Here is a 23,408-nt window from a genome sequence, read left to right on the forward strand (position 1 = left end):
GTAAATAAGGCTGCTATGAGCACTGGTGTGCATGAATCTTTTCAGATTAGTGTTTTCATTTTCTGTAGATTATACTCAGGGGTGGGATTATTGGATCATATGTTCGGTAGTTCTATTTTTAGCTTTTTGAGGAACTTCCGTAGTGGCTGCATCGTTTTACATTCCCACCAACAGTGAATGTACTGTTTCCTTTTTTTCTATCCTTGCCAGTCTTTGTTGTTTGTAAACTTTTTGATGACAGCCGTTCTGGCAGGTGTGAAATGATACCTCATTGTGCTTTTGATTTGTGTTCCTCTAATAATTAGTGATCTTGAGCATCTCCTAATGTACCTGTTGGCTATTTTTATTTATTCTTTAGAAAAATGTTTAGGTCTTTCACTCATTAAAAAAATTTTTTTTTGGCTGTACGGGGTCTTCGTTTTGGTGCATATGTGTGAGCTTAGTTGCCCCACAGCATGTGTGATCTTAGTTCTCCAACCAGGGATTGAACCCGTAACTCTTGCATTGGATGACGGATTCTTAATCACTGGACCACCAGGGAAATCCCTCACTTTTAAATTGGACTAATTTTTTTATTTTAGAGAAATTGTGTGTGTGGAATAAGGTCAGGGGAACCAGAACTGGACAAACAATACCACTTTTAAGTTTGCCCAGACGTCCAAGTTTCTTCCCTTAAGTAGGCTAATCCTGACTGGGAGTGAATGTTTCTGCTAGTGTATGGGCCATCAGTGCCAATGACAAAACAGTGCAAATCAATAGTGTGATGAAGTGATAAATGATTTGGCTATTAAGAAAATGGCATCTGTATAGGTTAGCAGGTAGTTTTTAATCTATGGGTGCTTATTATATGCTTGCCTTTCAAAGCCCATTGTAAACAACAATGAAGGTCTCTATGAAGGTCACTTCATTTTTTAAGAAAAACTAAGATCATGGCATCTGGTCCCATCAATTCATGGGAAATAGATGGGGAAACAGTGGAAACAGTGTCAGACTTTATTTTTTTGGGCTCCAAAATCACTGCAGATGGTGATTGCAGCCATGAAATTAAAAGACGCTTACTCCTTGGAAGGAAAGTTATGACCAACCTAGATAGCATATTCAAAAGCAAAGACATTACTTTGCCAACAAAGATTCGTCTAGTCAAGGCTATGGTTTTTCCTGTGGTCATGTATGGATGTGATAGTTGGACTGTGAAGAAGGCTGAGCGCCGAAGAATTGATGCTTTTGAACTGTGGTGGTGGAGAAGACTCTTGAGAGTCCCTTGGACTGCAAGGAGATCCAACCAATCCATTCTGAAGGAGATCATCCCTGGGATTTCTTTGGAAGGAATGATGCTAAAGCTGAAACTCAAGTACTTTGGCCACCTCATGCGAAGAGTTGACTCATTGGAAAAGACTCTGATGCTGGGAGGGATTGGGGGCAGGAGGAGAAGGGGACGACAGAGGATGAGATGGCTGGATGGCATCACTGACTCGATGGACGTGAGTCTGGGTGAACTCTGGGAGTTGGTGATGGACAGGGAGGCCTGGCGTGCTGCGATTCATGGGGTCGTGAAGAATCGGACATGACTGAGCGACTGATCTGATCTGATCTGATCTGATGAAGGTCACAGAAACAGGCAGTGATCAGCTAGGCATGATCAGCTAACCATCACTTGCTCTTAGCTCGCCTTTCCTACTGTTGACTCTTAGTTTTACAGAACTGTAAGCACGGGTAGGCAGACTTACGAAGGTCTCCATCAAGGCTGGAATGTAGTAGTGACAGTCTGACTTGCACTATTTTTGACTCTTTTCAGCTTGGCTGCAGCTAGTAAGCTGGGAGGACTGTAAAAGGACTGTAAAAGCTACAGGAGGACTGTAAAATCTCCAAATGGAGATTGGAGAGAAAGTCATCATTACTTCTAAGACTCTTCTTGGCGAAGGGAATTATCTTCTGCTATTTAGATGAAGAAATAATTCTTCCTTTTAACCTAGTGGTTTGTGAAATTGATTCAAGTTGATAAAAGTTCACAAGCAAGTCCCAGATCTCCAGAGAGGAAATGTTATGACACTGAATAGGTCTTTAAGAACTGACTGGTGTTTTACTTTGGTCTTTAGCTATCATGTGTTTATCCAGATAATTGATTTTTGGGATAAGGAGAAAAGCAAATTTAGAAAGTTGCCTTAGACAATATGTGTATGTAATTTCTTCTTGGAGTAGGTTTGTCTCAACTGATTGTAGTTCATTTATTTGTGATTATCTATTAAAGATAACACTGATATTTATCCTCTAGTTTCAGTTATTTGTTTAATGCCCTTTCTAACCAAATGCATACTGCCTCCTACTCATTTTTGGAATGCCATCATTGAATATGGTTATTTGAAACTCAAAATGTATTTTTTTGATAGAAAATAATACCAGAATGATGCTTGGGGTTCCATTCAACACCACTGAAACCTATTTTACCCATTCTGTACCTAAAACACTACTTTGGTACTGCTGCTGCTACTGCTAAGTTGCTTCAGTCGTGTCTGACTCTGTGTGACCCCCATAGAGGGCAGCCCACCAGGCTCCCCGGTCCCTGGGATTCTCCAGGCAAGAACACTGGAGTGGGTTGCCATTTCCTTCTCCAATGGATAAAAGTGAAAAGTGAAAGTGAAGTCACTCCGTCGTGTCCAACTCTTAGCGACCCCATGGACTACAGCCCATGAGACTCCTCCATCCATGGGATTTTCCAGGCAAGAGTACTGGAGTGGGGTGCCATTGCCTTCTCCGACTTTAGTACTATACAGTTATTAATTATTTCAATACTATTAGCTGATAATCTATGTGGATTCCATTATTATGTAACCTTGACAACTGCTTACATCTTCATGTCTCACTTTCATCATCTGTAAAATGGGGATATTAATAGCACTTATTTCATGGACTAGTATTAGGTTTTAAATTATTCATACAATGCACTTATTGTATTAGCTTTTATTATTATTACTATAATTTGGCCACATTTGCAGTAAATAGTTTTTTGTGAGTTGTCTTTGGAACCTAACCAACAAATGTAATATTATTTCTTTGGGAAAAAATAGGTGCCCTGTATTTGGCAAGAAAGGAATATTGTGTCACCAGGACATACTTCCGCTTTCTCCCTGTACCTCGCCTAGCAATAGAAGGGACTGTGGTGGTTTTGGATACTTTCTGTTCTTCCAGGATCCCAAAGAATGCTCATTGTCCTGTGCTTGAACATCATTCATTTGTACATACAGGCAGCCCTGACTTTCATACCTTCAGCTTTGATGCAAACTATGTTTTAATATACAAACAGCACCTCCCACCCCAGCTGGTAATTGCTGTTTCCCGTTGCGCTTGTGTTCTTTGCACTCAGTGAGGAGCTGGAGGGAATTTGCAGAGGCATCTCGTGCAGCCCGTGGTTCTGTTTTGTCAATGTCACAGGTTTCTTTGCACCTCAGTGTTTGTTGCTACAGATATATGGATGTTTTGTTGCATTTTGTGTGTGTGCTCAGTCCTGTCTGACTCTTTGCAACCCCATGGACTACAGCCTGCCGGGCTCCTCTGTCTGTGGAATTTTTCAGGCAAGACTACTGGAGTGGGTTGCCATTTCCTACTCCACAGGATCTTCCCGGCCCAGGGATCAAAACTGTGTCTCTTGTGTCTCCTGCTTGGCAAATGGATTTTTCTTTACTACTGTGCCACCCGGGAAGTTCCTGTTGCGTTTTTAACATGCAACTTTAACACAAATGAGGGGAAAAATTTCAAAATGCTGATGCTTGTATTAAGAAACATAAACATACCATAAACTTTGTTTTGACTAAGATGAAATTACTGGGCATGATAAAGTCACTCCAGTACTCCTTGGATGAGAGCCTGTGGATTAAGGTGTGAAGGAAAAGAAAACACACGTTGAAATCTTCCTATACATTTTAATTTATTATGTCTAAAATGAGGGACAAAAATGTGGACATTCGAGTTTATAATAATCTTTGGGAAAGGAACTGTCTATATAACTTGTGAGTATATTCGTTACAACTTTTCTATTAATACATGTTTTCTGGAAGGCGTGAGGGGCTGCTGACCCAAAAGATGCAAAGAGAAGAGAGTTCCCCTGCCCAATTTTGGCTCCTCTTTTCATGTTTTTTTTCCCCTCCCCCTGGGCCTGCCCTGTGTAAATTGGGCTAGCCAGGAGTGCTATTTATTTTGCCTGAGTTCCTCACTCCAGTCCTCGGACCTTCCTTTGTTCTATTTTCGTGGGCTTTTCCTTTGCTTGTCTTTTAGCCACTGCCATTCTGGACTCCTTTTTCCTGGTCTAACTGCCTAAGAGTATGATGATCTCTAGGTTCATCCATGTTGCTGCAAATGGCATTATTTCATTCTTTGTTATGGCTGAGTAGTATTCCATTATATATATATTATTTATTATTCCATTACATATGTATACACATATATATATATATATATATATACCCCATAACTTCTTTATCCATTCCTCTGTTGATGGACATTTAGATTGCTTCTAACAGCTATTAAATAAAGACATTAAAAATACAACCCCAATCCCATTATTATACCTAATGGAAACTTATAGTAATTCCTTCGTATCATCTAATACCTAATTAATATTCAATCTTTCTTAGTTGTCCCCTCATTTTTTAAAAAATGATTTGATTGAGTCAGGATCTCAAATTGCATATTGCATTTGAGAGTTACATATGGTAGATTCCTTTTCAATCTACCAGAGTAAAAGAGGGTGTTTTTAATTTGAGAGTACCATGCTTCTTTGGGATGGCCTACCCCTTGCTAAGAATCCACTAGAGCCAAATAAGCATTTCTTCCGCCCTTAGGCAAAGGATGACAAACTGAGGGCATTTACCTTAAAATACAATAGATATTAACTAAGGAATTTGCAATCATTCTCTGTCTTTCCTATTCTCACAAAATTAATCCAGAAAATTTACTGTTAAAGACAACTTTAAATATATGTCTTTATTATGTAAAACATAGATTTGAGTCACGGGTGTTAAAAAGCCACCAACAAATCAATTCCATGCTGTTCTCTTGACACGTAGGTATTAGTCATCTGCTTTGGCATCTTCTAACACTGAGTTGCCATCCCTGGGGCACATTTAGGTAGGTGAGGATTCAGGTGGCAACTGCAGAAGTCATGAACTTTGAGGCTAGTTTGCAGAAGTTAATAAAGATTATATGAATATAAAGTTAATGCAGATCAGCCGGAGTTCAGAGGACTGACCCGAGGCGGAAGTCAGTGCACAGGCTCTGACCGCTGGGGATCCTGTCTTCTCAGGTGGGTCTGCACCTGAGAAGGGGCCTGGCTGCTGTAGGAAGCTGCCCTGGCAGACCTGCTGGTAACTTTCATGCTATGGCTCCTGGAAGACCTTCTGGGTAGAATCAGGTTCCAGGAAGGGCCTTCATGAAGATGTTTATTTAATGACAGAGATTTAAAAAGTAAAGAAGACTGTAAGCTTGAGGAAATATCACGGCTGCTCAGAATCCCCCAGTGGTTTCTAGTTGCTCAGAGTAAATGGCTAAGCCCTCTGAGTAGCCTCCCAGGCCACGGCGGCTGCTCCTGTGTTAGCTCTCTCTCTCTGGACTTGATTCCCAGCCTGCTCTGCTGTAGCCTCTGGCCTGCTTGATGTCCCAAGAATCTGCCACTCTCCTGCCTCAGGGCCTTTGTATTTGTTTTTCCCTTGAATAATTACTTCCTCATCTCCTTCAAGTCTCTGCTCAAAGCGTCACTGAGCGAGATCTCTCCTAACTGCCTATTTAAAACTGATTCCCATTGTATCCCATCCCTCTAGCTCCCCCTAAATCTCTTCCTTTCTTACATTTTTTCCCGTAGCAGGATCACCTTCTAATGTATTATGCAGTTTACTTTTAAATTTTCCTTCTTGCCTGTTTTTCCACTATGGATTTATCCTTAGTGCCTAGAATAAGGGCTATTCATAGGAGACACTCAATTGGTTCAATGAATGAGTAGATGAGTTAAACTTTGGGAAAATTTGATCACAAGTATACACTGAGAGATTCCTTGAGGAAACTGAAGGATAAACTTTGAAAAGTACAGTAAGTCTACTTCATATGAATGAGTTCTGTTCTGAGAGCATGTTTGTAATTCCAGTTTGTTCTTAGGACCAACACAGTTAGCCTAAGTACCCAACTAGCACAATTGGCTGCATAGCACTGTACAGTAATAAGGTTATAACACTTTTAAATACAAATAATACGTAAAAAACAAATACACAAAAAATAAAACATTTTTAATCTTACAGTCCAATACTTTGAAAAGTGCAGTAGTACAGTACAACAGCTGGCATACAGCAATAAACTGGTGGGAGGTGGTGGAGCTGAAGGATTGTCAGCAATAGGAGGTGGAGGGCAAGCTGCAGTTTCACTCATGCCTGACATTGACACACAGGTTCTGGTTCCTTGCTTGATTCAACTCTATCTATAAAGATACTGTACTATTGTACTCTATACAGATCTGTACAGTAAACTACATAAGAGCACAGCTACTTGCAGAGATGCACACGTTTCGGTGTACACCAGACACGTGAATTAACTTAATGTCATTGGACACTCAAATGCATATTCACATGTGATTGGACATGCTAATGCATATTCACGTCTTTGAAAGTTTGCAACTTGAATGTTTGTATGCAGGGGACTTACTGTATTGTGGTAAGAGACATTTTGGTAAGGGAATGGATTAGAGAAGTACTTTCATTGTTCATGTAACAGTGAGCAGTGCTTATATGTTTAAACTTCATGTTTATGAGATAAAGTTTTTCTGCTTAGTAGTATAGCCCACATGGGAAGTGATGCATTCTTCTGACTTTTGATACAGTAGACCCTTTTGGCTATTTGCTGGTAGCCCTGAAGGGTCATACCATGTAGTCATTTGTGCTCTGTAGAGATGCTCATGGTGAGCCCTGTGCTACTGGTGAACCCAGACTGAGCCTGGCAGATGGCACACCCCCTGAACTGCAGGTCATCCTGATATCCCTCTTTTCCTTGAGTTCAGAAACTTGTACAGTTACACTTGACCACATATTATATCAGAAATTATATGTTACCATGTTATTTGTGAGTTTGAACATTTGCAGAATAGGATTGAGAGGAGGAGTTTTATGAATGTCTTGGGTCTGCATACTCTGGAGGTATTCTGGTGAGTCTGCTGTTTCTCCAAAGATCTGTTTAATCTTTGTGAGCCTGGATTCCTGGAGAGTTTGAAACAAATCAGTCAAATTAGGTGAAGGGAGGCAGCATGACATACAATGGCTAAGAGCACAGACTTGGAGATCTAGACAACCTGGGTTTGAATCCTGACTTTGACAATTATTAGCTGTGTGACTTTGGTAAGTTACTTAATCTCTCTGTGCCTCAGAGTTCATGATGATAAAAATGATACATACTTCACTAGACTGTTGTAAAAATTAAATGAGCTAATAATATTTGTAGCAGTTACAGCAGTGACTGGCACATAGTAAGCTTAACCTCAGTGTTTATTAAATAAAGATATTTATTTGGGAAGCCTGTCATAGGGTCCTTCAACTTTTGGCCAGTAGGTACACCCAGATAGGGTAAGAGGTGAGTGTAAGTGATAGAATCTGAAGTTATGAGAAGGCATATTGAAGTTAAGTAAGATAAAAAAAGATTCTTGAAGTTGATCGCTGATGGACATCCGTTAGATTAGTTATGAAGGGGTATAGGAGAGTGCTTAAGATAAACTTCCTGCCTGGGTCTTAGCTTACTGTGTGATTTTGAGTAAATTATCAACTTAAAATTACAATTCTACATGGGTATGTTGAAAGTGTTTACCTTATGGGGTTGTCGTGGGGATTGAATCAGACAAGCATTGTAAAGTGATGAGCCCAACACTTGGTATGTAGTAGATGTTTTAAACATGGGACTTTTGAAAAATTAATTGATAATCAGAGTCCCTATCCTCAGTCCCACATTGTTATAGGTATTGAAATCTTATAACTAGAACCTTCAGCCCCATCCTGTTATTAAGCCAGCTGGGCACAATTTTACAGCATCACGAATGAAATACTCCATGTGTGACACTTAACACAGTGCCTGGCATGTAACAAGAACTCAGTAGAATGCCAGGAGCCTCATCCTTGCCACCTGTTGTGGTGGCTCAAGATGGAAGATGTGAATGAGGTGACTGCCACTCAGGTAGAGGTGGGAAGGGAAGGCTGTTTTCTTCAGGGTCAGCTCTTGGTGTCAGAGGTGGGAGGTCACGGGCTGTACCTGCTCAGCTGCCCTCCAGCTGACTCCCAGCACTGTGTCCCGGAACAGACGCCTACTCTGGAGTTCCTGTCCACCTGCCAACCTGGATCTAACCTGAGGTCACTGTAAAAGCCGGAGTGAATGTCTGCCAAATCACAGACTCAGAGGAGAAGTACGAAATTAACTCTGGTTATCTGGGCTGTCCCTGTGCTAATTACTATAGATAATTAACATTGACTATGTATAATTTTAAAGTTAGGCTGCAATTTCCAGAGCTCAAAGTTTATGTTGACATTTCAAATCCTAATTTCCTTTTGCAGGTATTTGCTATCCAGCGTCTTTATTGGTTTACCTAAACACATTACAGAGTTTTATTTGTTCAGTTGCAGGTTGAGGAACAAAATTGAGCCTTCTCTTTATTTTCTTGGGCTCCAAAATCAGTGCAGATGGTGACTGTAGCCATGAAATTAAAAGACGCTTGCTCCTTGGAAGAAAACCTATGATAAACCTAGACAGCATGTTATAAAGCAGAGACATTACTTTGCTGACAAAGGTCCACCTAGTCAAAGCTATGATTATTCCAGTAGTCATGTATGGATATGAGAGTTAGACCATAAAGAAAGCTGAGTGTTGAAGAATTGATGCTTTTGAACTGTGGTGTTGGAGAAGACTCTTGAGAGTCCCTTGGACTGCAAGCAAATCCAGCCTGTCTCCTAAAGGAGATCAGTCCTGAATATTCATTGGAAGGACTGATGCTGAAGCTGAAGCTCCAATACTTCAGCTACCTGATGCTGAAGCTGAAACTCCAGTACTTCAGCTACCTGATGCTGAAGCTGAAACTCCAATCCTTTGGCCACCTGATGCAAAGAACTTGACTCATTGGAAAAGACCCTGATGTTGGGAAAGATTGAAGGCAGGAGGAGAAGGGGATGACAGAGGATGAAATGGTTGGACGGCATCACCGAGAATATGGATATGAGTTTAAGCAAGTTTCAGGAGTTGGTGATGGACAGGGAAGCCTGGCGTGCTGCAGTCCATGAGGTCGCAAATAATTGAACACAACTGAGTGACTGAACTGAACTAAACTGATGGCTTCTCATGCTTCTTCTGGATTTTTAAAGCAGTTTAAGCTGTGATTTAAGTTTGTTCATTTGTATAATTATTAAGCAGATATTTGCTTTGAACCTATTGTGTGACAGATCTAGATACTGCTTAACTTTAATAAATTAAAAAAATTATTTATTTTTAAACTTTTTTTCAAAAGTAGACAAAGGGAAATTCTCTTGATTTTAATTTTACATATTTCTGTGCAATTATAATTATAGTCTATAGAAAGGGTTAAGTTCTCAAGTTAGGTAATAAGGAGAAAGTTAAATAATTAGGATTATTTTAAAAAAAAATCTCATAATTCACCCACAGACATAACATCATTCAGGGGATATAGCGTAGCCTTTTCCTCACTCTTTGGAGCAAATCGCTGTTTTGACAAGTGATTAAAAGTTAGCTTGTAAATGGGGTTCATGTTTGGAAACTACACTCAGGTCTTTGCATTTAGAGATATGTTAGTTCCAAACATGTGTGTGCTGTCAGTGTACTCCTTCCTCACTTGTTTTTTTTTTCTCCCAAAGTACATATTTTATTTTCATAGAGTAGTGCAAGTGGAACATGAGTAATGTTGTCATCCAATTTAAATGTCATCATGTGCTGGCCAGCTGTCCTGGCCATGGGTGATAGCAGATGTGGTTGGCCTTTATAAGGCAAAGTCGTAGATATAGCATCCCGGGTTAGTTGACTGATTGATCCATTCATTCATTCTTCAACATTTAAAGAGGAAATGGCAACCCACTCCAGTACTCTTGCCTGGAAAATTTCCATGGACTAAGGAGCCTAGGCTATGGTTTTTCCAGTGGTCATGTATGGATGTGAGAGTTGGACTGTGAAGAAGGCTGAGTGCCCAAGGATTGATGCTTTTGAACTGTGGTGTTGAAGAAGACGCTTGAGAGTCCCTTGGACTGCTAGGAGATCCAGCCAGTCCATCCTAAAGTAGACCAGTCCTGTGTGTTCATTGGAAGGAATGATGCTGAGGCTGAAACTCCAATACTTTGGCCACCTCATGCGAAGAGTTGTCTCATTGGAAAAGACCCTGATGCTGGGAGGGATTGGGGGCAAGAGGAGAAGGAGATGACAGAGGATGAGATGGCTGGATGGCATCACTGACTCAATGGACATGAGTCTGAGTGAACTCTGGGAGTTGATGATGGACAGGGAGGCCTGGCGTGCTGCGATTCATGGGGTCACAAAGAGTCGGACACGACTGAGCGACTGAACGGAACTGAATTGAAGGAGCCTAGTAGGCTACTGTCCACGGGGGTTGCAAAGACTTGGACACAACTGAACAACTTCACTTTCACTATACTATGTGTAGTGACTGTGCTTGAATCTGGAATTAGAAAGACTTCAGAAGGATGGTATTTGCTCTCAAAGAGCTTATACGGTGGTGCAGAAGTCTGCCATGATGTGTCCGAGGACAGTTGTGTGAGGTTCAGTGATGGTGATGTTCTCTGTTGTACATGCTCCATGAGAAGCAGACACATTTAACGAGCCAGTGAAGAATGGGGAAAGGAGTGTGGCTTTTTTGGGGGAAGGGTGTGTCTAAGAATGTAGAGAGTGTTCTAGAGAGTAGGGTCTAGAAGAATGGGTTAACCAGGGCAATGTGTTATTTAGAGGAAACAGCATGTCCACAAAGGCATGGTAGCCTAATCCGGGAGTGGGATGGTATGGAGAGTGGCAGGAACTCTGTGTAGAAAGCTCATGATAAGTCTTCAGTTCCATGTTGAGCAGTTTGAACTTCATCTTCAATGTAATGAATGATCTTTAAAAGGAGAATGATACCAGACTGTGTTCTCTAGATGGATGGACAAGTGGGGAGTGAGTTCAGAGCCAGGAAGACCAGTTAGAAACCATCGGTGGGAGGGCAGGTAGCAATCTAGTCATGATACACTCACTTCTAAGCCTGAAGTTGGCGTGTTGCAGGGTGGGTTTCCAGCTATCGAAGCCCTTTTGATAGGGCTATCTTCCCTATCGAATGGAAGAGTTGCTTCCCTTCTTCCCTTTACTCTGCCTTCTTTACACGACAGCTGGTTCAGTCTGGCTCTTGGCTGGAGACCTGGCAGTGAATTCGGGGGACAGGATGGACGTGCTCAGAGCCATCCTCCTGACTCCTGAAGAGAAGTCCCAGTCTTTCCATTCTTGCCACCCCCCTCTCTTAGGATCTTTCTGTTTTCACTCCAGAGCCTTTGAGGAAGGACAGTTGCAAGTTATGAGTTGAGAAGGGAGCCTCCGTTTCCTGTCCCTAACAGTCAAAACTCCAGGAAAACTTTCACTGGGCAAAGTGCTGAATTTTTGACATAGGAACTCTGGTCAGAAGCTGTAACATATGGTAGTCAGGAAAACAAGTAGATCTACTCATTAAAGTAAATTAAATGATGTAAGGGTAATTCAGGCTTCCCTGGTGGCTCAGATGGTAAAGAATCTGCCTGCAACGCAGGACACCCAGGTTCAATCCCTGGGTTGGGAAGATCCCCTGGAGGAGGGCAGGGGATCCACTCCAGTATTCTTGCCTGGAGAATCCTATAGGCAGAGGAACCTAGTGGGTTACAGTCCATGAGGTCTCAAAGATGTCAGACACGACTAACACTTCACTTCACTTTTCAAGGGTAATTCAGGCGGGTGTCCCACGGGGTCAGACGAGCTGTTCCCTTTTCAGCACAAAATACCCTCTCCAGCACATTCTGCTTTCATCTGTCACCAGTCCTGAGCTTCCACGCCCTTCCTCAACCCAGAGTCCCTGTCTCCATCCTGCTACTAGTTCTTTAAAAAAATTTTTATGTATTTATTTTGCTGCACCGAGTCTTAATTGCGATGCGCAGGATCTTTGATCTTTATTGCTGCATGTGGGGTCTTTAGTTGTGGCATGTGGCATCTAGTTCCCTGACCAGGCACCGAACACAGGGCGCCCCCCACCCCATGCATTGGGAGAGTGGAGTTTTAGTCCCTGGACCACCAGGGAAGTCCTACACCACCAGTTCTTTTCTTGTCCTTTATTGCTGAGCCTGCTCCAGCAATGAAGTTCCTTTCAGAACTCAGTCAGCCATCTGAAGATAGTGTAGGAGACTGTCCCCAACATGAAGAAGATGGGAGAGAGGAGTTTGATACCCAGCCTCGAGGGGCAGTTCATTGCTGGTCTCCCCAGTTGATACTCCCAGGCATTTGCCCATGGGGACAGAATTACAGCCTTCGGGATTGTAGGCCTGTTAGTTACTATACTTTCTGGGTCCTTGAAGCCTTAGATTTAGATTCAACTAAAATTAATTAAATTTATTTACTCTGGGAACATATTTAATCCCCTGAATCACTTATCAAGTGTTTAGGGTCATTTTTAAGGACAATTGAAGTGAGTGGTTAGCTAACTCTCCCAAGGTTACAGTTACTAAGTGCATGTCTGGGATTTGCACCATTTTACTTGATTCTGCATATGTGTGGATGGACCAGCTTCTGTAACTAACCATCACGTGAAATAAAGTTTAAAAAAGCAGATTTGCAGATGAGCTTTTTTAATTGAAACTTTTATTGAAATAAATATAGATTCACATGTATTTTTAGAACTAATACAAAGAGATCACTTCTATATGGCTAGTATTACCTCACTGTTAACTTTTTGCAAAACTTTAGTATAATATCACAACCAGGATTTTGGTATAATATCACAACCATGATTTTCTGATCACATATAATGCAGTTATTCAGATTTCCTGTTGGTACTCATTTCTTTGTATATGTGTGTATGTTTTCTGTTCTGTATAGTTTTATTACCTGTGTAGATTCATGTATTCATCACCACAAGTGAGATGCCTAACAGGACCAAGTCAGCAAGGAGTTGGATTTGAAATTTCCAAATCTGTTTTCTGTCACCTTTTTATAACAACGAACACCACCTCTGCCATCTCTGTACTCTTGTCACACTAACCTGCCCTTCATATCTAAATTTTGGTCATTTCAAAGATACTGCAGTTCATAAACCAGAATTATGTGTGGTGTGATCCTGTTCGGGATTCAGTTTTCATCTTTTATCCAGTCTGCAGTCTGGTTTTGTGAGGGGCTGTCATCCCTTTCTCCCTGGACCGGGGCCTGTGTATTGATGCATTTACAGCCTGATGAGGCATCCCGGACTTGATGGACATGAGTTTGAACAAGCTCCGGGAGATGGTGATGGACAGGGAAGCCTGGCGTGCTGCAGTCCATGGGGCCGCAAAGAATCAGACACAACTGAGCGACTGAACTGAACTGAGGGCCCTCGTGAACTCTGCTGAGGGGATCTGTTTGGCTTTGTTGCCTCCTGATTGCCGGGGCTCGGCTCTGCTATTAGTCATCTTTTGGGTTTGCCACACTGAAGTTTCTTTTCCCCAGTAGGTATTTCCAGAGCTCCAGCAGTCTCCACGGTTAAGCCAGCGCCCGCGTCCTTCTCTTTCCTCCCTGTGGAAGCCAAAGGCCTTCTCAGCACTGGTGGGGACTGGTGAAGTTAGGAAGGAAACTGTTGCAACTTTCCCTCCGCTCCTGCCCTCCACTTCCCTGTAGTGAACACATGTGGCCGATAGATGGCAGTATTCTTTGCAGCGCTGGGATTGCTGGCCCCTGCTGCCTGTGCTTTTGGAGAACTAACTGATGCTGTTCTTTACGTGTGTGTTGAAAACGTGGAAAGCAGATTTTCCAAAACAACAAAGACACCAATAAAACACTGTGTGGTTTCCAAAGTTTGAAAACATTACACTGGCAAATGATTGGTGATGCTAATGATTCCCCTCTTCTTGGAGATGATTTGAATAGGAAATAGAATTCGGAGAGATGTGTGTGTCTGTGTGTGTGTGTGTGAGTGTATACTTGTAAATGTCAGTACTGGTGGCTCCTGAAAAAGACCTGTGAAAATACCAATTTTTTTTGCCTCTCACGTGATCTAACCAGCTGAGAAGCAGGGGCAACCTGCATTGAGCTCTGAGACTTGAGACGAACTCCTTGTACCCCTCAAGGAAAGGCCCTTACACACAGTGTAAATATAAATTTACAGCAGCAACAAGTAATAACAATGATAATACAACTCTTCACTTCCTGGTACTTGTCCACTCCCCTCCGTGCGTCACTTTGGTGTGTGCGGGCATGTGTGTAAACATTTGCTGTGCATGGGAAAGCTGTTGTAAAGTGAGAGATTACGGGGTTCCCTGGCTCTTGTAAACAGATCAGGCTAGTGAGGATAAAGTGAGATGAGTTTAAATATGAGGTTAAGTAGTAAATTTTAAGCTGTATGCATGGAAAGAACCAGTGGTGTTGAGCTCAGATACAGACGTATGAACAACTGGAGCTACTCTGCTCCTGAGGGTGCTGTGCATGGTCTGGTGCCTTCTTGAAAGCAATCAGGAAGCACCAGTATTCATTCGATCCCCGTGCAGCTAAGTGGAGAGCAGGGTGTGGAGGAGAGGGGCTGGCAGTGGGAGTGGGCATACCAAGGTGGAAGGGCTGCTTTCTGCTTCTCTGGGTCTGAGCGGTGCCGCTGCTGTGACCCTGCAGCTGAGAACATAGCCGCATTCTGGGGGGTGACAAGGGAACATGTGGCTCCACCTTAAGCAGCAGCCTTTTTGCTGCTGGTGCATCCTTTGGCAAAAGCCCTTGCTTCGGAGGAGAAATGCTCTGCATAAAGTTATAACCCTGAAACCAGATGCTGTTACTATAGAGACGAGTGAAATGCTACCGTGGGAGGCAGAACCCGGGAGGGGTGAGAGAAGGGAGGTGGGAGGGCAAGTGAGGCGAATCTAAAGGCTAGCACACAGAGACCTTCAACCTTTAGCAGCACTGTGACGGGGCATGCTCGCATTCTGAAACTTGCGTGCTGGCGGCCTGCCACTTGCTGACTGGCTGAGTGGCAGCTGCATGCGCTGTGTGGACTAGCTGGTGAGCACGTTGGCAGTTGGCGAGGGCTCTAGGGCTGGGAACTCAGAGGGGTGGAATGTAGATGGGTGCCCAGGGCCCAATGGCCGACAGTTTTGCACAAATGTTTCTCGTGCCAGGCTTAAGTCACCCTTACAAGCCTGTGCAGTGATTAGGACCGGCTGTTGAGGGCCAGTCTGTTTGGCAGCTGATTTGACATGGGTTACAGTTAAATCACTTGCAGCTCCCAGCATAACAGAGGATGGGAGAAGCCCCACATTGGGTATGTGGATTGCTGGGGGAAGGGGTCTGACTTCTGCTGTCAGACGTCCTGCTGAAGGAAGGCAGTGTTGGCCCCGCGTGGATTTTATACTGACTGGTATGACCCTTCTCCCCGTGATGCTGGTGAGAAGCTTCCAAATCTATTCTGAACTTTGCCTCATGCTGACGACAAGAGCAGCCTAGGGAACTGTTTAGAAGCATGCTCCCTCCCTTCTTTGTTTTCAGCAAGTGCAGTTGGTGTGAAAGGAACATTTTAGCGTAGGTTTTGGGGGCCTGATTAGGAACTAGAGGAGTTCATTTCTTCCTACTGATAGAGGGAAAAACTGGTTGGGTCAGACGGGGCATTTTAAAAGATATCTCTGTCTTACTAATAATAGCAAGCAACTGCTGAGAGGATTTGGTCTCGGGTGGGGTGTGCACAAACCCCAACAATGGACACTTGTGGTATAAAGATGGAAGAAAGCTATAAAATCCCTGAATTCTGTGTCAAAGCCGAGATGTGCCAGGCTGCACTTGCTCTTGACAAGGAAAGGGCTGCTCTGGGCATGCAGGTTCTATATTTTCAGTTTGTATTTTCCTTTGCACTTTTTACAGGAAGGAGGGTGCTTACAGATGCTCCGCACTGTCCACCAGAAAGAACTAGGTTTCTAGTTACTTGCTATGTATAGTCTTGGAGGGAATGTGAAATATGTATCAAAGAGCCAACGAATGCCCCTACCATTATGCTCCCTCTAACCCGGAGCCTGTGCACAGTGCTTCAGTCAGGCTGGATGGTTTTCTCCGCCTAGGAAGTGATTTTGGCATTAAAGCTTGTCTAGTCTCCTTTAGTTGTTACTGTTGACTTCCTTCACTTCTGCTTTGATTGTTTGTTGTGTGCGATTTGGGGAAGAGCTTAGGTGCAAAAGCTAACCTTTTCATTTAGGAAATGTGTGAAAAGTTAGTAAATGGCTTTGGGACCAGCTTGGTTAGTGGTAGGGGTGCAGAAATGACTATAGGAAGTTGTGTTGGATTCTGTAGGTTATAGGACCAGAAAGCGTGCACTTTGAAAAGAAATGTGGGCTACACTACTCTTTGTTTCCTGAAGGGGAGATAGTAAGTACTAGGAGTGTAGATGCAATAGTACAGGATCCAGTATTTTGTTGTTTCCAGGGTCTTTTAAGGAGATTTCTCCATTAACCTGTCATCTTCATCTAGGTCTACAAATGCTGTATTACTGGTGGGTTCTTGCTCTTTGGATCAGCCCTCAGATTGCTAGGGGACATCTTCAAGAAGGCAGATGCGATTACACTAGAGCCTCTGTCTCTTGTCTTGCTCATCACTGTATCTCCAGTGACCAGAAGAGCCCCTAGTAGGTACTCAGCAAATATTCACTAATGAATGAATGGAGGATGTCAGGGAAGAGAAAAGGGGATGATTGAATGCTGTCTGTGTGTGTCTAGCACTGTGTATGGTATGTTTCAAGTGCTTTGGTCATCATCACCAATGGCCTCCCTATTGCCAAACCCCTTTTTATTCTGATTCTTTCTGAGCCTCTCAGTAGCAACACTTTCTTTTCTCAGCTTCCTTGACATCATTGTTTCCTGGTTTTCTTCTTACCTCATTGACTGCTTTTGTTCCTCTGCTCTGCTTGTAAATGTTGGCATGCCCGGCATGCCTGGCACTTGGTCTTATGTCAGCTTCTCTATTTCTGCATTTTCTTCCTGGATGATATCATCTAGTAATAACTTCAGACACCAGCTTTATTCATTGATTCCCAATTTTTATCCCCAGCCCTCGGCTCCTGAGCTCCAGGCTGACCTCTAGTTGTGTGCCTGACAGTTCCTTTTTCATATATAATAAGCATCTCAACCATAACCTTTCCAGAAAAGAACTCTTGATTCCTTCCTTGAAATATGTTTTTCCTGTAGTCTTCCCTGGGCTCCTGAGATAGTTTCTTAGTCTCTTTTAGTGAGGAAACATCCTGACTAAAAGAAACTGGAGACTTAAGAGATGCAGTTTCCATCCTTGGGTTGGGAAGATCCCCTAGAGGAGGAAATGGCAACCCACTCTAGTATTCTTGCCTGGAAAATTCCATGGACAGAGGAGCCTGGTGAGCTACAGTCCATGGGGTCGCAATGAGTTGGACACAACTGAAGTGACTTCACACGCATGCATGAATTTTTCACTTAACAGCCAGAGCGGTCTTTTAAAAGACAAAGCAGGTCAAGTCCCTTTCCATCTGAAAACTCTTCAGGGGCTGCCATAACACCTAACATTCTAATTGCTTACCGTGGCCTGCGTGGCCCTGATTCCTTCCACATTGTTACTTCCCAGTGACCTTCCATCCCTCTGCCCAGTCCTTCTGGCCTTACCCTGTTCCTGAAACATGCTAAACTTCTTCCCCCTTTAGGGCCTTTGCATTGCTCTTCCCTTTGCTTGGAATATTCTGCCCCCAGATTGTTAAATGCCTGGTTCCTTCCTATCATTTTTGCCTCTGCTCAGATGTCACCTTCTCAGAAGCCACATCTGAATCACCTTATGCTAAGTAGCCCACTACCTTATTATTTTTTTTTTCCTGCATCGCACTTACTGATATCTAAGATTATCTTGTTCATCTATTTATTATTAGTTTCAGAGGCATTTTGCCTGCCTTGTTCAGACATGTGTTCCTCTCCCTCCAAGAGTACCAGTTCCAAGAGTGGCAGGAATGTAGCAGACATTAAATAAATATTTGCTGAATTGGTGAGTATGTTGGATAATTTAATTTTCATGGAAAACAGAGGCTCAGAGAGGCTGGTAACTGATTTGACCTCTCAAGTCTTCACAGCATTTTCTTTTTTACTGTGATCCTGTTTGCTGACCCATTTCCTGTTTGCATTTAGTTTTATATTTTTAGAGTATAGAAAAGGAAAAAGATGAACTGTGTGTAAGAGCCATATCCCAGAAGAAAAGATTCTTCAGCTTTCCAAAGTAATGAGTTTCTTTATGGCATTGTCCGCCAACCAAGGTTAGGCAAAAAAGAAAAAAGGAAAGAAGACAGGAAAGAAACATAACTTTATTAAACATGTCATAGGTGCTAGGACAAAACTGAGTGCTTTCTCCCATTCTGAAGGCTGTCTTTTCACCTTGCTAATAGTTTCCTTTGATGTGCAGAAGCTTTTAAGTTTAATTAGGTCCCATTTGTTTATTTTTGCTTTTATTTCCATTGAAACATGTAAAATATCATGTATGAAACGAGATGCCAGTCCAGGTTCAATGCACGATACTGGATGCTTGGGGCTGGTGCACTGGGACGACCCAGAGGGATGGTGTGGGGAGGGAGGAGGGAGGGGGGTTCAGGATGGGGAACACATGTATACCCGTGGTGGATTCATTTTGATGTTTGGCAGAACTAATACAATTATGTAAAGTTTGAGAATAGAATAAAATTAATAAAAAAAAAAAACAACTGAGTGCTTTCATGTGTGTTACCTGATTTTAATTTCAAAGCAATCCCACATAATTGATATTATTACCTCCAATTTCCTAGATGGAAAAACTGAGGCTCAAAAATTTGGATACTTTGCTCCAGGTGATACAGGTACGAATAGGCTTTTTAAACTGGTGTCTCCCTGACACCAGATTTCTGACTTTTTAAGCTCAGATGGTTGCTTTGTGAGATGGAAATGCTCCTGAAATAGAAAGGAAGAAAAAGTGAATTCAGTGCATCTCATATAGATGATAACAAATATGGGAAGCACAAGAATAAGTTACAAAGACAATATGGAAAACAGACCCACAGGATTCAGTGCCCGAGCACATAACTGGATGAATAGAATACAGAGTGAACATTTGGTTCTCTGGCGGGGCTCATGTATGGTATGACATAGAGCAGCTGTCCCCAGAGAAAGTTCTTTGTTTCTAGACCGGTACGACAGTAGCAGCATTTGAGCAATTCGAGAGTTCTTTCTGCTTTCACTATAAATAGAGTTCATGGAATTCTGTATGTCAAAGTTGATGCAATGAAAAGGAGTCACCGAATATGGAAATCAACCTTACCTCGTTCTATAAACCAGAGACACATTTGGCATTGGGAGGCTGTACAAACGCTGTCATTACTTGGATGGATCCTGAGGTCTTATTTAGCCTAGGAAATTGCAGAGTAGATCCTATTATGTAAGGAGACAGGAGGGCAGCATAATATGGTTACAAAATGCAGCACTTCATGCCCTTCAGGGAAGAGTTAACAGGGCAGATATACATAGACAGAGACGTGCGATAAGAATGTGGAAAATGAATGAATGGGTGGCATATATATGTGACTGTTGCTGAAGCCGGGGTTGCTGGATAATCCTCAGATGTCAGATTTCCGTAAGGCCAACATGTGACTCAAAGCTTGCCACTCAACAGAGAATACTGGGCTGTGCTGGTATTAAGAGGCTGGCTGGAAGCTAGGCTCCCACTGTGCAGTAGCCTAACTCCCTGTCGCTTTCTGTGTGTGGGTGGGTGTGCATGTGTGCGTGTGTGTGTGTGAGGGTATACATTTTTATGCAGTGGGTGTTTAAAGAGCTAAGCACTGAAGCTGGATTTCCACAAACGACCATCACGAGCACTCCAGGCACACCAAACTTCCTCTCTTGGTATTTTTTTTTTCTTTTCGTCTTTTTTTTGGGGGCAGATCCCAAAGGGGAGAACCCCCAACATCCAGCCTCCAGGATTGAAATGATTTTCTCTTACCTGTCCCTGCGGGGGCCCTGTCAAGGTTAGAACGGAAGCTATGTGGGACCGGCATATTCTGAAGCACCCGATGAGAGGAGCTGAAGGAGCGAAGGAGCAGCAGACACCAAAGGAAGAGGGACTCTGTCCTGTTAACATGAGCAGCAGCTTGCAGGTTCACCTGCCCAGAAGCTGGGCTACGTCCAGTGGCTCCCTCAAGGAGAAGTCTGAGCATTCTTTTTTTCTTTTTTATTACTATAGGATGGAGGATGAAGCTGTCCTGGACAGAGGGGCTTCCTTCCTTAAGCATGTGTGTGATGAAGAAGAAGTAGAAGGTGAGTTTGATGGGCCTGGGGAAGTCTGTATTTGTATACATAAGTCTTTATAGATAATAGCACCCATACATGGCATATGTCTTATAATTTTGAAGTTAAAAACCCAAGCTGATCTCGAGTTTCATTTCATCTCCACATTTTGCTTCAGCACAGAAAGTAATTCTAAGAACTTCACTGGACTGTCAGAATCTGAATCAGTTTGGTCCTGCGTAGGTAACAACAAGAAAAAAAAGATCTGACTTTGAAGCAGGTTCCTATGTTAGCTGTGCTTCTCTGTCAAAAATAAATATTTTGCCAGATTATATTAACCACTCTCCAATGACTAATTCAAGGAGGCTGCTAGATTTATATAGATATATTTGGCAGTATCTTCTAATATCTTCCTTATAGCCTGCAGGATAGAGAAGCAGATGTTACAGAGAGAGAATGATACCATTGCTGCAAGAAGCATGGATCTAAGCTGAGGATATAAAGAGTGGTAATTACAGATGCAACTCTGTTAGGAAAAGATGGACAAGTATTTATTTATTTATTTATTTTTACTTAGAACCCCCGAGAAACTCTTTTGCTAATGTTCCCCAGTACCAGTTAAAAACCAAAGAAGAGTTAAATTTTAGCTGGTACCATGGTCCTTTCAGTATGCTTTCTCTTCTCTTGTCTCTTGACTTATCAGTAATATGGGTATCATCCTACTTATTTGATAGTGAGAAGGCAGGGTTTAATTAATAGTTATTAAAAAAAACATGTGAAGGCATCACAGATATACAGGGTATTACTAACATTTATAATGACAGTTTTAAAAATAAGCAAGGTTTTAGGCAGTATTCATAAAGTTAAGTAAAACTTACTGGTTAACCACATCATAAATTCTACCCTTTAAAATCACCTGAGAATGAATTCATATGTATTTTGAAAACTCCCTAGTCTGATTAATGCCTACCAAAGACTGGGACCAGGGAGGTGGTGGGGTTGGATAAAGAAGGTGGGTGCCGTGTGTTTTGGAGTGATTCTTCAACCAGACTCAGTACCAGATTCCAGGCAAGTGATGCTCTTGTGCCACCTGGGGTAGTTTGAATAATGTGGCCATTATGTCTCCTTGGTGAGTTTCTTCTGACTGTGTAGCATTGGAAGGTGGGTGCCCCTCACCCCCACCTTCGCACTTCCCGCATGTACACTCTTGAGACTGACTAATTAGAAATTGAAGCCTATGTTTCTTAGGAAAAAGGAAACCACAATATTTTTGTTCTTATTGTTTCATGGGTTCCTTGCACTTTTACAGCATGACTGTGGGAAAATGCCAAGCTAGTGAAAGCAAAATAGTAACACTTTTGTCTTAAGATTCTTGTAACCCTTGATGCTAAGTTTCCATTGTGGTGATTCTGTCACTGTCCCCGTCAGTGTCAAAGAGGAGATAAGAATCTTAAAGTTATAGCAGATAACTCTAAGAAACACTGTAGGACTGAGCCAATATCTGATCATTTCAGAACAATTAAAGTAGAAAAATCAGTGAGAGCTTGGGGATGAGATGGACTCTGTGTGTATGTTCCTTGAGAATAACCCTCTAGCTAAGTTCTCAGGAGATGTTAATCACTTCTTGAGTTTGTAATATCTGTAGGATTGACAGTGCTTTACTGGAGCAGGATATTATACATGGGTTTCTTAACACGTTGACTAAGAAGTTTATTTCCTGCAGTTTCCCCCTTGATTTTTCAAGCAGAAAATTAAGACAACAATGTAATGAGTAGCACACAAATCTGTAGATAGATTTCTTTAAGGAGAAGCCAAAAAGACAAAGGTGATCAAAATATCTGTAAAATTGATTGGCTTTGTGGTGATTCACCTTGCTGTGTGGCTTTTGTGTATTTTCCTATTCTGGTGAAACTTCTATTTTAATGATAATCTTTCGTGTTGAGTGGAGTGTGGGTTGGTTACATTTCTTTCAAAGCCTGTTTAGCTAGTTGCTGTTGCTGAAGGCTGAGACTATGTAGGATGGCTGCTTATGGCCATGATTTGGTGGAGGCATACAACAGTATGGGGTCCTTACAGTACAGGTCATGAAATATAATCAGGAACTACTCTTTCTAATTCAGTGCCTTCCCAGTTGACCTTCCCATTTTCTCACCTGGCTTCATCTGGTGAGGGTGGTAGCCCTTAAATTTTATAGTAACTCTAGGTGACAGTGTAAAGAAGTTGAAATGGAGATGGGTTTGAATGGCTTACCATGATTCCAGTGGTTGAGAATGAAGATACAATTGATTTGACTGTCAATACCTCTGATCAGGATTTTGATGGGAATGTTTTCCTCAAGGACATGAGTCTATCTCATATTTTTAATTGCATGGAGAAGAGTATTCTTAAAGGAAAGAAGACTTATTTTTGTTGTGAAGTAGCTGCGTTTCTGGTACATTTATGTCCAAAGTAAGTGCTCTAGTTTAAGGATCAGAAATTCAAAGAGCAAGGAGCTGCAACACCTAACATTTCTGTTATCAAACATGTTTCCTTTTACCCAGTATTTCTCTTGCTTCTGGAATACATATGGTTGAGGTATATTGCAGCACACTTGGCAAAACTGAACTTAAAATAAAACTTTGTTTTTTAAGGTAATTTGCACTAATAAGATGCAGTCCCATTAAACGAGTATTAGGGTGACCTCCAGTAACTCTGGTTATTTTGATATGATTATGCTTTAAAAATTTTTCTAAGGTCACTCAATTTGGGATGATTGGATTCATCTCAGCTTGAAGGCAAAAAGAGTCAAATGCTGCCTCATAGTTCTTTCTAACGCTGTAATTCTGAGAAAGAGAGACAGACTGAGACTTTCAACCACACCCTCAATTCACCTGGTTCAACTTTACTCTCTGTGGGTGGCATGACACTTAATCTGCATTCTAAAAA

General features: G+C 42.2%; 1 protein-coding gene across 3 annotated transcripts in view; it reads left to right on the plus strand.

Moving 5' to 3' along the window:
- SLC4A4 (solute carrier family 4 member 4) overlaps nucleotides 1-23,408 on the plus strand; it is a 362,767-nt gene that overhangs the window by 32,153 nt on the left and 307,206 nt on the right. The window contains exons 1-2 of one of the 3 annotated variants that reach the window (XM_061420421.1): nucleotides 19,465-20,102; nucleotides 20,440-20,513. In XM_061420421.1, coding sequence (XP_061276405.1) covers nucleotides 19,975-20,102; nucleotides 20,440-20,513 — 202 coding nt within the window. In that variant the 5' untranslated portion in view covers nucleotides 19,465-19,974. Of the gene's footprint in view, nucleotides 1-19,464; nucleotides 20,103-20,439; nucleotides 20,514-23,408 lie in introns of those variants that run through there. The other 2 variants (XM_061420422.1, XM_061420424.1) reach the window with 2 other exon arrangements.

The sequence above is a fragment of the Bos javanicus genome, chromosome 6 (assembly GCF_032452875.1).
Source record: "Bos javanicus breed banteng chromosome 6, ARS-OSU_banteng_1.0, whole genome shotgun sequence".
Lineage (NCBI taxonomy): Eukaryota > Metazoa > Chordata > Mammalia > Artiodactyla > Bovidae > Bos > Bos javanicus.